The sequence below is a fragment of the Esox lucius genome, chromosome 7 (assembly GCF_011004845.1).
Source record: "Esox lucius isolate fEsoLuc1 chromosome 7, fEsoLuc1.pri, whole genome shotgun sequence".
In the NCBI taxonomy this organism is placed as follows: domain Eukaryota; kingdom Metazoa; phylum Chordata; class Actinopteri; order Esociformes; family Esocidae; genus Esox; species Esox lucius.
The window spans coordinates 4099301-4115652 of record NC_047575.1 but is presented as its reverse complement, the minus strand read 5'-3'; the positions used below and the strand labels follow the sequence as shown (position 1 = coordinate 4115652).

The 16352-nt window shown below is 39.4% G+C and overlaps 2 protein-coding genes across 5 annotated transcripts in view; one reads left to right on the top strand and one right to left on the bottom strand.

Annotated features, from left to right (window-relative positions):
- Nucleotides 1-74: 74 nt before the first annotated feature.
- Nucleotides 75-13304, top strand: LOC105010789. 2 transcript variants are annotated; one of them, XM_010870390.5, is made up of 19 exons: nt 75-92; nt 587-639; nt 732-821; nt 1113-1237; nt 1360-1503; nt 1665-1733; nt 3168-3368; nt 3602-3698; nt 3882-4099; nt 4421-4574; nt 5914-6122; nt 6568-6685; nt 6877-7082; nt 7268-7385; nt 11653-11822; nt 12097-12194; nt 12301-12446; nt 12855-12900; nt 13214-13304. In XM_010870390.5, exons 2-18 carry the CDS (start codon nt 630-632, stop codon nt 12887-12889), a joined length of 2208 nt encoding a protein of 735 aa, XP_010868692.4. In that variant the 5' UTR covers nt 75-92; nt 587-629; the 3' UTR covers nt 12890-12900; nt 13214-13304. The 2 variants fall into 2 exon arrangements, with proteins under 2 accessions (XP_010868692.4, XP_010868693.2); XM_010870391.5 differs by lacking the exon at nt 75-92 and adding an exon at nt 240-408.
- Nucleotides 13305-13724: 420 nt separating this feature from the next.
- Nucleotides 13725-16352, bottom strand: part of arhgef15 (Rho guanine nucleotide exchange factor (GEF) 15) — a 35941-nt gene continuing 33313 nt past the window's right edge. For all 3 annotated transcript variants that reach the window (XM_020048501.3, XM_010870392.4, XM_013134312.3), the window contains one exon: nt 13725-13870. In XM_020048501.3, coding sequence (XP_019904060.2) covers nt 13740-13870 — 131 coding nt within the window. In that variant the 3' untranslated portion in view covers nt 13725-13739. The remainder of the gene's footprint in view (nt 13871-16352) is intronic.

Genomic DNA, 16352 nt, shown 5'->3' with positions numbered 1-16352 from the left:
GCCTTCAGATGTTAATTATTTTCACGTATGCCTTACAATCGTTGTATGGAATTACTATAGCAACGTTGTTGCGACCGTCATAGGTTACAAAGGTATCGATATATACTTTTGTTTGTATATATATATATATATATATATATATATATATATATATATATATATATATATATATATATATATATATATATATATATATGAATCAACAATTAGGCTAATTGTTGATTCAGCTGCAGGTGTGTGGTCCCCACTCAGTCAAAATGGCTCCTGATACGACAGAATTCCTGATTCATGTGTACGACGAATCAGAAAGAAAAAAAGGATTTTGGAAATATAATTATATTTTTCAAATACAATAACACATTGAATTGTTTATACAGTCAGCATTATGGCTGATAGAAAAGTAATTTGGTACGCTGCTTTTTGCTTACGTAAAAATAACACGTTAATATTTTTGTAATTGTAGATTAGTCCTATCAATAGAGTGCGGTTGATGCATTCATATTGGACTGTTGTGCATTAGATGTGTTGCAGATGTCATGGCCAAGAAATTGTGTGTGTGTTGTAACTTGCTTATTTAATTTTTTAGTGTACTTTTGCTTTGCTTGCTTCCCAACTGCGCTACTGATACCATGCCTATCGGTAAGTTGGACTCAGATGTTCATCTATCAAGGGAATATCTTTTTTCTCATTTAATGAACAAGTATATTACATCCTTTTTTTATTTGATAAAGGAATGTTCAGAACTGAGTGTCAGGATCGCCACTTCTGGCTGTCAGTTAAATCGATCTTCCTTGGTCAGAGCTTTCGGTTTGATGTTCAAGGTGAGTGATATAATGCCTAGAATTAGTGTATCAATATTTGTCTGGTTTACAGAACTGAATTCCTTTACCTTACAGCTCTTATTCTTGTTTTGTCTATGTAACATAAGCTGCATTTAAATCGGCAGTTTGTGTTTTGCAATAGTTAGCCTGTCTAACAGCCAAAATAGAATAACAGTTTGACATGAATTTGGACAAATCTACCCATTGTTTCTCTTCCCCTCTCAAATTTCTTGCATCTTGGTCTTTCTATTCATGGCCTGCTCACGCTTTATTCCTTCTTTTTGTCACTAGATGTCAGTGGTGTACACACCCTGTCAGGCCAGGCTGCAGCAGAGTGTGGTTATAACATGGGGCTGGACTCGTGGGGGAACCTGGTCCTCCGGGCCTCTTACCTGGCTTGTTATGTGGCCAATGAGGTGATTAATATGTCCAGAATCTAGAAGCAAGGGACTTTCTTCTGGGGCTTTTAATGATTCAATTATTTACAGCTTCCAGTATGTATAGGTTTTGCATTTCACTGCCTCTATTTTCATTTCAGAAAGACTCTGCATTCCAACTGCTGGTTTTGTTGGTGAACAGAGATATTGTTGGTGAGGAGACCTCCTACCCTCTCCAGCTGACCTGTCCTCTACACCACCCCTGGAAGCCCAGGGAAATTGTCTGTGAGGAGAACTACATGGAGGTCATGGGAACATTTATCGTACAATTAGCTACTGTATCTATAACTGACTTGCAATTCTTTGCAGTAGCCTGACTCTCACACTATTCTGGCTACTGAATTGAATCAGATTGAAATTAATGTCTTTGTATTACATCGTTAAATTATCTTTATTTCATTGGTAGGTGTCAGCCATGAAGCAGGTCCCACCTGCAAACCAGATGGGCATGGAATGGATGCCAACACCACCAGTGGTATGTGCACATTTCCATTCACGCAGAGGCAGGTGCGGACTGGGATTGGATATTGGCAAATCGCCTGGGAGACCACAGGTGTCTAACCGATATCACAGAAAGCCTATTGCAACTCTGGTCTCCAAATACCCCCAACAGCACAATTTCTGTCTTGTAACCCTGGACAGGCACACCATAGGTGGAAATCACGGGGGGACATGACCCCCATAGATCACTGTAAGCATAACTATGTAATTTCAATTATATTAATATGATGCCATGAAAGAACCTACCGACAATTATCAACATTTAATGTTGCGTTTTTAAGTTTCAAAAGATTGAGTCCCATGTTCTTTTACATGACGTGGAGGTCCATGTTTGTGTACCATTTGCCTGGGGATGTGATGGCACCAGGATGCACTGTGGCAAGTCTTTGGAGGGTGTGTGATGTTTTGGCCAATGTTCTTCTGGGAAACCCTGGGTCCAGGCATACATGTGGACGTCAATTTGCCACATGCGCCCTGGCACGCTGCACACATTGTTTGGTAATGGATCCAGGAACATGAAATGTTTATGGTGTTGCCCTGGCCTCCAAATTCCCCAGAACTCAATTTGATTGAGCATCTGTAGGATGTGCTGGACCAACAAGTCCAATCCATGGTGGCTTCACCTCGCAGCTTACAGGACTCTAAATATCTCCTACTAATTTCTTGGTGCCAGATACTGCAGAACACCTTTGAGGGTCTTGTAGAGTTCATGCCTCAGCGGGTTGGCACTGTTTTGGTGCCACTGGAACAGCATTACATGTCTTCATTGATGTTATTGCTGGAGGCCGCAGTGGATATTGGGGGGCACTTTGTAGCAGGACAATGACCCCAAGTTTACTGTTAATGCAACCAAGGAGTTTTTTTGATGGGCTGGAAGGAATCTTGACTGGCCAAGTCATTAACTGACCTGAATCCATTTGTGCATGCATTTCAGTTGCTGAAGACAAGACTGAAGTTATGAATGGCTTAAAACAAACTGGTTATGGCTGCAGTAGAGGCCAAGTACTGGTCAAGCATCGCCAGTGAAGAGAACCCAACATCTGATGATGTAAATGGGTTGCAGATTTTAGGCAGTCAATGAGTGCAAAACATTTGCAACAGAGTATAACCGCTTAATTTAAGATGTTGATCTGTCCAATTACTTTTGTTCCACAAAATGGGCTGTAATTCCTACATGTTCACTGTTTATGGATTTAAATCCCCTCAAATTAAAACTGACGGTCTGCACTTTCGTCATTGCTTCATTTCAATTGTAATGTGCTGGAGTAAAAACATTAAAACTTGTCACTGGTCAAACACTTACGGACTATACTGTGTATGTTAGCCCATAGCTATGTAAATTAGTCTTTTTGGTTCCCATATCCTTTTTAATGCTTAATGAGTTCTTTAATTACCTTGTAATCTCTAGATGTCGGAGGAAGGCTTTAGGGAGTGGCGTGTGGTGTTTCATGTGCCAAGCAATCAGCAAGGGGATGTGGCAACACCATCTATGAGGGAGCAGACCCTGCCTGTGGAGATTGCCCATCTGCTGGGCTACCGCATTGGCACCACAGACAACCGTGTTCTGCTGCGCTGTTCCTATGGATCCCGCCTCTCCTACAAGCTACAGGTCAGACTGCAGGGATTTCTATTTCTATTGGTTTATCCATAGTGTTTAAATTCTGTTTGCCATGCTCTGTTTCCTATGGACTACTGCTTTTATTCAATGATACAGTCTTCACTGTTGACCTGAATGCTGTTTAATTTAAACAATTTCCTGTAGATGCCCAGGAACTATTGAGTATTGGACAACTTGGTTTAGGTTGACTAAATAATGGGAAAAACTATTTCTAACTATTCTAGGAGAAGGACATTGAGGTGGAGGCGGTCAGTGCCACCATTCTTTTCAAACACCACTGGACACTTCTAAGAGCAGATGTCTCTCTGGCTTGTACCATAAGTATGTCTTGCAAAAATTGCTATTGTAACCAAATTAATAATATATATGGACATAATACCATTTATATTAAAACATTGGTCTCTGTTGAGCTTGACCTTAGCTGTTGGACTGCTAAGACTGCGTGAACCAATCTAGGACCATGTTAATTGGCAGTACCTTTTCCCTCCCCTCCCCTTTAACCAGATAAGGCCTCCATGGACGGTAATAACATTCTTCTGAGGTTTCCCAAGGTTCTGGCCCCCCTCATACTGCCCCCACTTAGAAATGAAAGATTGAGGCTGGGTGTGGAGGGAGTGGTCCTGAGTGACTGTATGATTCGCCAGAGAGGATATGACATACAGGAACAGGATGGAGCTGTAGAAATCAGAATTCCCTTTGGTGCAGAAGGGGGTTCTATCAAGGTACAGATTCGTTTTTAATTCTATGGTTGGTTTTTGGTATTTATCCCAGTTTTATTGAGTAGCATGTTTATTGAGTAGCATTTCCTTACAGGTAATTTATAGAAATAATCTATATTTTGCATTTTTGTCAGCAATTTTTGGTGACATTTCTTAATAGGTGAAATGCGCACCTCACTAAGGCTTCTGTGAAGTCCAACCTTTGTGAATGTGTTACCAGGAATTAAATATTTAGTAGCAACCTGGTGTGCAGTGCCTCTTCATTTGAGTTCTCTTCTTGACCCAGCATTAAAAAAGGTGTCTGTCAATGATTTTCTCCTCCAGAGTCAGGTGGTGGAAGGCCAATACTCCCAGTCCTTTTTCTTAGACCTGTTCTACATTCGCCTGTGGCAAGATTCTCAGTGGGCATTGACGGAGTACCGCTCCTTCAGACCGCTCTCCATCCTTTATTTGCCTAAAACACCGATCCTCATCAATGGCAAGTTGTCCTCATGCAATGCAAATTCAAAATGAGACAGGTGTACCATGCCTTCACAAAGTACACTTTATTATCGATTTTCTTTTATTTTTTTAAATCCATCAATTTAAACACAATACTCAATAATGACACGGTGAAAACACATTAGAAACACATTCTGTCAGATTGAATGGGAAGAATTGGTGAACTTTGGGTATCTTCACTCCAGTATGAGGTCCTGTGCACTGTGGATCAGGTTTTCTTCCAGGACCTGTCTTTATTTTTGCTCCATTCATCTTTCCCACAATCCTGACAATCTCTCAGTGCCTATTGCTGAGACACATCCCCATAACATGCAGCTCCCACCAGCATGCTTCACTGTAGGGATAGTATTAGCCAAATGATGAGTACCTTGTTTTTGTGCTTTGCATTCAGGCTTTTGATTATGGTCTCATCACAGAATATTTTTCCTTATGCTCTGAGTCCTTCAGGCATTATATCATATGCCTTTTACTCAGTAGGGGCTTTCGCCTAGCACTTTACCAAGAGGGACTGATTAGATGGAGTGCTGCAGAGATGGTTGTCCTGCTAGATTCTCTTTTCCCTGCAGAGAAACTCTGAAGCTCTTTTAGAGCAGCCATTGCGTTCTTGGTCGCCTCTCAGACCAAAGCACTTCTTGCCTTTTTACTTAGTTTAGCCGGATGACCAGCTCCAGGAAGTGTCTTGGAGGTTCCAAAATTCTTCTGTTTCACAATGTAGCCCACAGTGCTCCTGGGGATATTCAATGCTTATGCATGTCTTTTTCATAAATAACCTTCCTCAGATAAGTGCCTCAACACAATTCTATCTTCGAGATCTACAGAGTTCCTTGGATTTCATTGCTTGGTTTTTGCACTGACATGCACTATGATGTGTGGGAACTTATATAGATAGGTGCCATTCTACATGATGTCCAATCAACTGAATTTGCCACACCAAGCAAGTTCTAGAGACATCGCTTGATCGGAACCCAGGATGCATCTTGGCTTAATTTGGTGTGTCATTGCAAAGGGTTTGAGTACTTAGGTAAATTATATATTTTAGTCATTTGAAGAAATAGTTTTTGCTTTTTCTTCATGGCCTTTTAAAATGTGGGTAAAGTGAAGGGGTCTGAATAATTTCTGAAGGCACTGTCTCCTTTCCATGCATTTATTTGACTTAGGTTTTGTATGAAGAACACTCACTGATGCTCAAAGTCTATTTCAATTGTCTTTACCTGACAAAAACAATCTTTTATGTTTTTGACATTGCTAACTTCCTTCGCATATATATATATATATATAATTATTTATTTTTTAATTAGTTGTCCTTCCTCCCACAGAAACCAATGTCTCAGAGGGTCTGTTCTCTGTCATTCTGGGCTCGTTCCCTCGTGATGTGTTTTTGTCCAACATCACTGTGGCGTCGAAATCCATGGCCTGGGGGGAAGCAGAACAGATGGGGGTTCACCTTGCACAGGTTCCCTTCCCAAACGGGAGCCACGCTTACCTATTGCAGACCCACTTCTCACACCCCCTGGTCTCCCAGAAGGTGAGAGGACAAGAAGTAAGGTCATTAATTAGACTGAACATTACTCCAAAGCCGGCATGTCCGCACAGGTTGCTGTGTGTTTAACACTACCACATGTCTGAATTATGTATGGCTTAGAGGCACAGTACTCTAGGTACAGCAATAAAGAAAACCGACAAATAAATGAAGGAAATCCATCCAAGTGAACAATATATTGTGAAGGTAACTTAATAAACATTTGAATTGCATTATTGTCATAGGTACATCTAGTTTAAGTTTACTCTAAAAGACAATACATGACCAACCAGTCTTGTGCACGTTTCATCTGCAACTGCATATTTTCCTGTTTATTTTTTTTGGTAAGCTGGTATGAAGTTAAACAATGTTGGCCGTTCAACTTCTGGTGTGTTTAGTTGGCCTTAGATGTTTGACACTATATGGCTGCTAATCTCTCTGTCTCTTGTAGTATCTTGGGCAGGGCTACAGGAGGTACACTCTGGCGTTGACATTTACCCTATCAGTCTCCCCCCAATCTGACCTTTACCACTACCCTGCCACCTTGGAGGCTGACGTGCAGGATGTCGGTATGTACAATACACACATTCCAACAGAACAAAACACTATCAAATGGGGCTAAAGTCTTGAATTGTTATTAATTGAGAGTACAAAGACACTTTACACTGTCTGTTATTCTGTGTAATTAATATTGTCTATGGGGAGTCCTACAAAGGCTTGCCTTTTTTTCCAAATACATTTCTTATGCTTTCCCTTCCAGTCCTGCCCAGGGTGAAGGGGAGTTGCTCTGGCAAGGGGGTGCGTCTGCAGCTCCACTACGGCACCATGGACAGCCAATGGGAAGTGTACTTGGGGGGCCACAGGCTAGACTGGGAGTTGGTGGAACTCGGGGGCTATGCCTTGGAGACCAGGTCGGACTACTTCAGTATGGTGGTCCCTCTTTATGGCCTGGGCATGGCCTATGAGGTGGGAGGACTGGCTCCTTTTAGCCAGAGTTTTGTAATCACAGAATGTTCAGCCCTATGTATGGTGATGGTTTGCACTGCTGTCCGATGAATTGTTCCTATGGCGAGACAAGCGTTCTCCCTTGTTTTGCTGTGATCTTTATTCATTTTTCTCTCTTCTGTTATTTGTCCATGACTCTGTTTTAGGGTCTGAGTCTGCAGGGGTTGGTGGTGACTGTGAGTATGACATTTGAGGACAGGGAGACTTCCAGAAAGGAGCTATCCTTTACACAGCGTTGTGTCTTTGCTGTGAAGGAACTGCTAGGTAAAGGAACTGTTGATGGCACTATCATAAACCCTATCCTACACAGAGTTGCTTTGGGGAGTAACAGATTAAGTAATTACAAACAGATTACAAAAAAACAGTAACTGTAATCCTTTACGTTTCCAACTAAAATATTATCTGAATAGAAAAAAGGTATAATTACTTCTTGGATTACTATAATAGATGGTCAAAATAATGACATGTTGCATGTGTTTATACATATTTTTTTTTTATATTGAATATTTTCAAAACATCCTTATTTGAACCCAAGTAATGTGTGCGTGTGCGGGCACGCATGACCAGATTAGTGACTGATGAAGCACTACTTTACTTTTCTCTGGTTTTGGTTGAATGGCTGGTAAAAACAGAGTATATACAATAATATTAGCCAACCCATATAAAATATGATTGATCTACTGTCGACGCATCTTTTTCAGAACAATGATAGGCATACCTTTTTCAGACAGGAATTCTTTAGAAGATTTGGCAACTATTTGTTAGATGGCTGTAACATGGCGCTGCCTTCAAGATACAACATTAGGCTATATGGAAATCACAATGAGGAGAAAAGGTTTCTCGGGAAGCATTCTGGCAAAGTATGATTATTTGCATGTGATGCAGCAACTTCCGCTCCATACAGGTAGGCCATGTGATTCTGCTTGCTTTGCATCTCAGAAAATGTAGTTCATTGGTTAGCATTGGCAGCTGATGACACTGACTTTAAGCTAAGAGTACAGGTGTGTAATCAAAGTTTATTTCTTTAATTTGTGAAAATCTGTCGCTGGTGGCCCTAATAACAGCAGGTTAAAAATAATTTGTATGCGGGTATTCCTGATCGCGAACGTGCATTCACGTGCCTGGGGTTTCTGCAACGTTTGGACAATTTTGGGAAATTGTACATTTCTAACGATTTTTTTGAAGCAACAAAAAACATGAATAAAACGCATAACAGAATAGGTTAACACATGCTTAGATTTTGGGTTATGTTCAGATAAAATTTAAGATTCTGGAAGAGCAAGGGTTTTTGGATTTATTGGAATGACTGAATATCTAACAGATCTTTAGCGTGTAATGTAGAGATGTAGCCCAATCGTACTGGAGTAGAAAGCAATGGTTTAGAAACCCTTTTCAAAGGCTCTGTACATAACCCATAAGGTAAATTGCAACTTCTGTTTTAGCCCAGCTATGTAAACCGTAACATTGATACATCCAGCAAAATGTGGTAAATTGGTTATAGGCTATTCCTATTTGTCTTCTAATGCCTCTTAATATGAAAGTAATCAAGTTACGTTACTGAGTTTGAGGAATCAATAAATTAAGATAAAGATTACACATTTGTAAACTTGTAACTAGCAGATTACATTTTAAAAAGTAACCTACCCTACCCTGATTCTACATATTATAAATTGTGTAGTCATACAGTACCAAATAATTCTGTGACCCCTAAATGACTACTTGGACACAGACCCACAAATGTGAACTTCACTGACTTTGTTAGCACTGTAGGGGGGGAAAAAAACTATTGATGAAATCAAAATAGTATCAGAACCCTTTTCAATGCAACAAACCATACCAACAGATATGACTTTGGAAGATAGGTCTGTGATTTTTGTTGGTGGTGGTATGGAAACCCTTGCAGACTTGTCGATAATAAGCTAAAAACTGCTAGGTAGAGGAACAAGATTGTCCTGAGTGTACTCTAAATATGTCAGTCCCTCAGGAACCCTCCTACATTTGGAAACATTTAAGTCCTGATCAAACAACTATTCAGGTAGGCTCTCTCTCCCTATTTAAGCCACATCAACCTACAGAACACTATACAAGGACATAAACAAACCAGAGCAGTTACCTAAAATTTGAGAGAAAAGTAAATCTAAACTTTTTCACTAGCAACGAACCTGATCATAATGCACATAGAATAACAGGAACGTGCCTGGCACACATTTCATCAATGCCAATTCATTTGATTAACTCCAATGAGATGCTAACTGTGGGTGGCATGATAAGACCAGTGTGGACAAGTTAGGGTCTAAGTCTGTAACCCTCCGTGTTCGCTGTAATTGCATTTCATTCACAGGACAAATCAAAGTGCTTTTCATTATAAAAAATAATAGAAATAAGGCATAAGAAAACAAGTTTTTAGCTAAGTGGTTAGTGTTGGTGCACATTTAAGATTTCCTGGCAGTTTGTTCCAACTCTGAGCAGCATTATGATTAAACACCATCTCACTAGCCTTTGTTCTTACTCTGGGTTTGGTTAGCAGAATCTTAAAAGCAATTGTATGAGAGACAAAAAGCCTGTGCAGAGACCTAAGAATTGGTATAATGGGTTCAGCTTTCTAAGTTTTTGTTACAACTCGAGAAACAGCATTCTGAATGAGCTGCAATTTTCTGAGGGCTTTTTTTAGAGACCTGAAAGCCGTCCATTGGTGTAGTTCAACCTACTGGAAATAAAAGCATCGATACGTTTTTCTATATCTTGTCTGGACATGGATCCTCTTATTCTAGCTATGTTTTTAAGATGATTACTTGGCTTTTACTTTTAAGGGACCGTGTGTCAAGGTAATAACTGACTGTCAGTCTGCAGTCTTTGGCACCAAAGACAATTATTTCAGTTTTATGTTTATTTAGATGTAGCATTTTCTAGCACATCCAATCATTGATTTTTCTTTTTTTCAAGGCAAATGCTAAGTCACTAAAGTAGAGAGCTATATACATTTAGGTGACATCTGCAAAATAATAAGCAATTATTTTGCTTTGCATGATTTTGGGCTAATGGTAGCAAATAAATGTTTAATAAAAATGGCACCAAGGCCATCTCAGTGCTGTGGTGGCTCCAAATCCTGATAGTGTGGGTCAAAGTTACCATTTTATTTTAAGAAATTGCTTATTTGTTTGAACAATAACTTTCCATGATTTTACCCCTGAAGGCTACATTTGATATAGGTCTGCAGTTGCTGTCTACACAAGAGTCTAGGCTAGGCAAAGGTTTAAGGACTGTTGCCTTTAGGGATTTTTCCAGATAGGCAGGAGCTGTTAACTTTTTGCAGTAGAAGGTTTGTAGGCAGAGCATCAGTGCAGCAGCTTAAAATGTGGTACAGTATATCAATATCAGTATATATGTGTTGTGTCGTCAGTTGCGTTAAACTGTCATGGTTACCAAATGTATTCTATGTGAATAGAGGGATGGAGAGCCTGGTGCTGATATTGAGGCTGTTGTGTAGGTGAAAGGTTATCCAAGCTCTCAAGTGTCAAGGTGGTTAACCTGACCCTGAGGCCATGTATAAGAGTGGTGGGGTGAGGAAGGGGTGACTGAGTGAATAGAGAAAATTGTCCAACAGTAGTCTGTATTGGGATGCAGGCCATCGGCTCAAGAAACATGTCTGCGCCCCCAGAACAGATTAAAGTTGTCAATGAAGTTCTGCAAGGAATTTTCACAACTTCTGTTCTGAAGTTTCTGTTCAGGGGAACAGAATTTGCTCAGTAAGCCCCCCCCCAAAATTGGCTCTCACATGTGTTTATCAGCTCCAGTTTATATTTAGAATTGTGCTTGCCATGTCAAGGTTGTGGAATCACATGCAAATCTTTAAGGGACAATGTTGGCATTAGTTATATAAAGAATCACTAGTTAGTATACACCCTCATTGCACATTGCCTGTACACTTAAATTGCATCTAAAAAAGGATTACAATAGATATATATTTTCCTACAGATCTTCACAACCTATTTTCCTTTTAAAAGTGAAAGAACATTATCCAAATCTTTAATAACCAAATTAGGTTTTTGTTTTTCACATCCCCAAAGTAATACTTGCTGAAAACTCCTTTTGATAGTAATTCCAGTTATGTATAATTTGGAAGGCAATTACACAATAACAATCAACATTAAGTATGTTAAATACTTAAACACCTGTAATAGCTGCCAAAGGTGTTTCCATCAAGTATTGAGATCCTTTTTATACAGTATCTCACAAAAGTGAGTACACCCTTTATATTTTTGCAAATATTTGATTATATCTTTTCATGTGACAACACTGAAGAAATGACACTTTGCTACAGTGTTGTCACATGAAAATATATAATCAAGTGTGTGTGTGTGTGTGTGTGTGTGTGTGTGTGTGTGTGTGTGTGTGTGTGTGTGGCAGCAAAATGTGATGAATTTTTGCTTTTTCTGCAGTGTGTTTACGGCAGCAAAATGTGATGAATTTTTGCTTTTTCTGCAGTGTGTTTACGGCAGCAAAATGTGATGAATTTTTGCTTTTTCTGCAGTGTGTTTACCAGACAATACTGTATTGGTAATGGTGGATAGCTCCAGTGTTTCTCCACCTGTGGAACCCGAACTAACATCTCTGCTGGATCCTACCTGTGTTCCCATTGAGACAGAGGGAACCAGGTCTCTGTATAGTTTTTCTCTAGACACCTGTGGCACAGTTGCAACAGTAAGTGAACCATATCTCAACTGTACTACATAGAAAATATTTAGCTGACACTTAGACCGGTACGGGTGGTCCTGGGAGCTGAACCCTCTCCTGGGTTTGCTGTTCAGAAACACCATTTGCTTTTGTCTGTATTTTATTGTTGTTGTGAGTTTTCACCAAGCAGGAATTGGACTTGATAGGTATGGTGAGAATAGGTTACGGTTTGATGGGGAGGAGTCTGCTATTGTAAAGTACTGTTGTTATTCTATTTTGTCTATGGCACCTTTCTACCCAGTTGGAGGAGGATCATATTGTTTACACCAATAAGGTCCAGTTTTGGCCTAATGCCCCCTTTGGTATGAAGACCCTTAACTCCCCAAATCCCCAGTTCAGGTGAAAACCAAAATGACTTATTTCAATTGTATTTCCTTCAATATTTTCACTCTCAATTGGGTTTTTGTTTTGAGAGCATGGATTGACACAATCGTTTTGTCCATAGCATTCCAGTTGGTTGCATCCACCCAGTGAATGGGACCCGTACATTGACCATTTACCAGCCCCGGGCTCTCCAAGCATGGCCCTACATCCGAGCCTTTCACTCCCACCACCAACACCCAGGGACCCAGGCAAACCCATTCATCCAAGGTGAGCATTTTCTCCATTTAAGACTGGATTAAGGAAGGGTGTCAGCTCTATTCCTGACTTATTTTTTTTATTTTTACTGAAAACTGTGTAAAAACAAATCACAAAATATTTAGAAAAATAATCTAATCTCTTTTTTTTTTTTATGAGATGGTAGAAAAGAAACAGGACATTGGCTGGAAATAATACAAAATTGACTACAATATTGAATTCCATAATTCGGATAAGACTCCGTGGCCTTCATCAAAGCTCTGATGAAGGCCACTGATACTGTAGCATAGGCATGGTCTATCCTGCCAATAAATATCAGGTTGTCAATGTAGCACAGGAAGCTCTATTTTCTTGAAGTGTCCGGAATGGTTGCTTGGCTAAGATTGTTTTCCAACCACTTATCCTCTTGTGTCTCTGTAGGACAGAAACGTAATGGGCTACCAGCTGGAGGTTGATAATGTAGCAGGTTTGTAAATGTTTCACAGTTTAGTCTTCTTCCATTATAAAAACACTTCATAATCAAGAATTATTTCGATGTGTATAATGATTAAAAATTGTCATTTCATACTAATGATTATTGGTACCAAATGTTGCTAGAACACCCAATGTAATTTTATTCATTACTTGTCTAATGTTATTATCTAATGTTCTGTCAAATATTTAATGATGACTTTAAATGCATTTCCCATCTCATAATTAGTCCAACTGCTACTATAAACAGTGTTAATAGTTTGAAGGAATTACTATTCAGTGAGTGACTCGTGTTACTGTATTTACAGGGCACCCTGTCCTCTGATGTGGACCTGTACCTACAGTAAAATCATCCCGATCTCCATGATGCTGGGGGGTCCTGGCATCATAGTCGTACACTGGGCTGGCCCAGAGTCACATTCTGGCCTTTTTACATCATCACAAATGTATTATCGGTCAAATAAAAATAATGGTTTACATGTAAACATGTTCCCTGAATCATTTTGTATAAGCAATATTACCATCAATACATTCAGTGGGCAGGAGGTGTAAATAAGTGTAGTATGGTCCACTTAGTGTAAAGTCTAACAATTACAGCTGCACCTACTTACAATTACTCAAGTTCATGTTCTGAGGGTAAAATAAATATTTGTAAAACATACAACATCAAAGAAGTTTTAAAGAAAGCCTTTGTTTTAGAGAGGCTGTGCCTGAATATAATGCATTACTTTTGACAAGGGCCCTCTGGATTGGGTTCAAACTAGTTCAATATTTTGAATAGGGTGCAGTTTTTGGGATAATCACATATGCAGACTAGCAGTGTGTAACTTTGGTTTATGCTTGAGTGATGCGGTACTGCTCCCGAAGGTTCCGCCTTCTCAGATGCTCATTTGTTATCTCCGTTACGTTGTTACTAGGGAACCAGCCCTTCACCCTGTCAGACAGACGCATCCCCTCGAACCAACCTGGCAAACAAAATTCAGATTGTCATGAAGGGCAAAAAGAAAACGTTAATATTTTGCGCTGGTGAGCAAATACAGTACCGTTGAAAAAGTTTGGGGTCATTTAGAAATGTCCTTGTTTTCTTAAGAAAAGCACTTGACCGTATGGTATGTAAGAAGGGTACGGCAGCTGCTCCGCAAGTCCCTCCAGAGGTTGGTGAAGTCTGTGGAGCATGTCATCGGTTGCACTTCATATTCAAATCTTTGTATTAACTGTGCAAATCTAGATACCACCCATATATAAGATCATATGCATTTGTTGGTTAGCTAATGCTAATGCTAATAAATGCCTTAAAGAAAAAAAATCCTGAACCGTACATCGGATTTACTCGCCAGTAGATTTCCATACTTCTGAACAGGGCTGACAATTAAACTTCTGAACAGGGCAGACAAATCTACTGAACTATGACTTCACAAATTTAGCCCTTTATGCTAAGTCTAATGACCACTAGTGTTAATTAACTATGATGCTGTATCTTTTGAATCGTTTAAGCTACAGACATGAAACCAACGTTGTTTCACCAGTTTAGGATATCCCTACTTCAAATTAGGAAACCTTTATTAATTTTACGTATGCTAATTAGCGTTACTAGGCTGTATCTTTTGAACAGGCCTGGACTGTTAATCTGGCATACTGGGCAAATGCCCTGGGTAGTGATGGCCAAATGAGGCTTCATTAGCATTATTTTAGCGGCAGGATATTCACAATAAGATCCATCATTAAAATATATAAGGCAATAAAGTTAGCAATCTAGTCTGTACATTTTATGTTTAATGTCCATTCCAATATTGTTCCGGTCTGTTCCTTTTTACAGACTAGATTAACTATATTGCCTTATACATTTCAATGGCTTTTATTGTGAATTTTTTTTTCTCAGTTAGCATAATATCCTGCTACTAAAAGAACAGTAATGAAGCCTTGTATGGCCAACAATAGCACGGGGGGCTGAGGCACTTGTGGGGCCAGTATAACTTGTATTTAATGTTTATAAAATGTTTGCCAATGATCGGCCCATAAAGCAGAGACTGTAGCCCATTGGTTTATTTTCTATACTGACACTGGGCTGACCCAATCCCATCTCTTACTAGGCCCCACCCCTCCCCTACTGTCAACTGTGTCGCGTGTCAGATGCAGTGGCTCAGAGCCAAAAATCTGTGGATGAGGGTGTCGAAATGGATTCACAAAAGTGCGATGGCAAGGGGGTGCGGAGAAGTTGCGGGCCAAAAGAAGTAAAACTCAGAGGGATAGTGTGAGTAGTAGTTGTAGCGGTAAGCATGGAGTAACTAGCAGGGAGGGGGCAGGAGGAGGAGGCAGTGTGTGTGCCCATGATGGCGATGATTAAATAAATTACTGTAGATGATAATAAGATTATCATAGCGTCAATGTCAAATAGCGCAGCATACACTATTTGCATTGCTTCTGTAGCTAGCATAGTTCCCTTTCGCAGTCACAACTATTCTAACGTTAACCCTTTCCAGCCAGAGCCTTCTAATTTCAGAATATTAATTCCAATGGTTTTTCATTTATTATCGCTGCTGTCAAATCACATATTTGAAATCTGAAAACTGACATAAATACTAGACAACATTAGGTACGGACTTAAATAGTTAATTAGGTAAGCGGCGGGATTTTTTTTTTTTTATTATGCGCCTAATGTCATGGAGAAATCCCCATTTTCCTGTGGCAATTTTAGACCACGGTCAGAAAAATGCATCTGGAGTCTTACTTTCACAGGTTTGATGAACAAACAAAGTCCATCATTTGAGGTAAGGAAGATGTAAAATGGCTTACTGCAATGTTTTTCTTATATGGTAACTTGATAGATTATTTTGTTAAAAAGTACTCTAGTAGCCAAGCATCATTCTGCCATAATATGTACTGTCATGTATGTGTGTGTTAAGCTTCATTCTGCCATAATATGTATTGTCATGTATGTGTGTTAAGCTTCATTCTGCCATAATATATACTGTGATGTATGTGTGTGTTAAGCTTCATTCTGCCATAATATATACTGTGATGTATGTGTGTGTTAAGCTTCATTCTGCCATAATATATACTGTCATGTATGTGTGTGTTAAGCTTCATTCTGCCATAGTATATACTTTCATGTATGTGTGTGTTAAGCTTCATTCTGCCATAATATATACTGTCATGTATGTGTGTGTTAAGCTTCATTCTGCCATAATATATACTGTCATGTATGTGTGTGTTAAGCTTCATTCTGCCATAATATATACTGTCATGTATGTGTGTGTTAAGTTTCATTCTGCCATAGTATATACTGTCATGTATGTGTGTTAAGCTTCATTCTGCCATAGTATATACTGTCATGTATGTGTGTGTTAAGCTTCATTCTGCCATAGTATATACTGTCATGTATGTGTGTGTTAAGCTTCATTCTGCCATAGTATATACTGTCATGTATGTGTGTGTTAAGCTTCATTC

What these genes read in the sequence shown, in the direction of transcription:
- LOC105010789 (XM_010870391.5), top strand. Translation starts at nt 386, where the DNA reads ATGGCTGATAGAAAAGTAATTTG. An exon ending in CTTTCGGTTTGATGTTCAAG is followed by an intron (nt 822 to 1,112) that starts GTGAGTGATATA and finishes TTTTGTCACTAG; the next exon opens with ATGTCAGTGGTGTACACACC. An exon ending in CTTGTTATGTGGCCAATGAG is followed by an intron (nt 1,238 to 1,359) that starts GTGATTAATATG and finishes TTTTCATTTCAG; the next exon opens with AAAGACTCTGCATTCCAACT.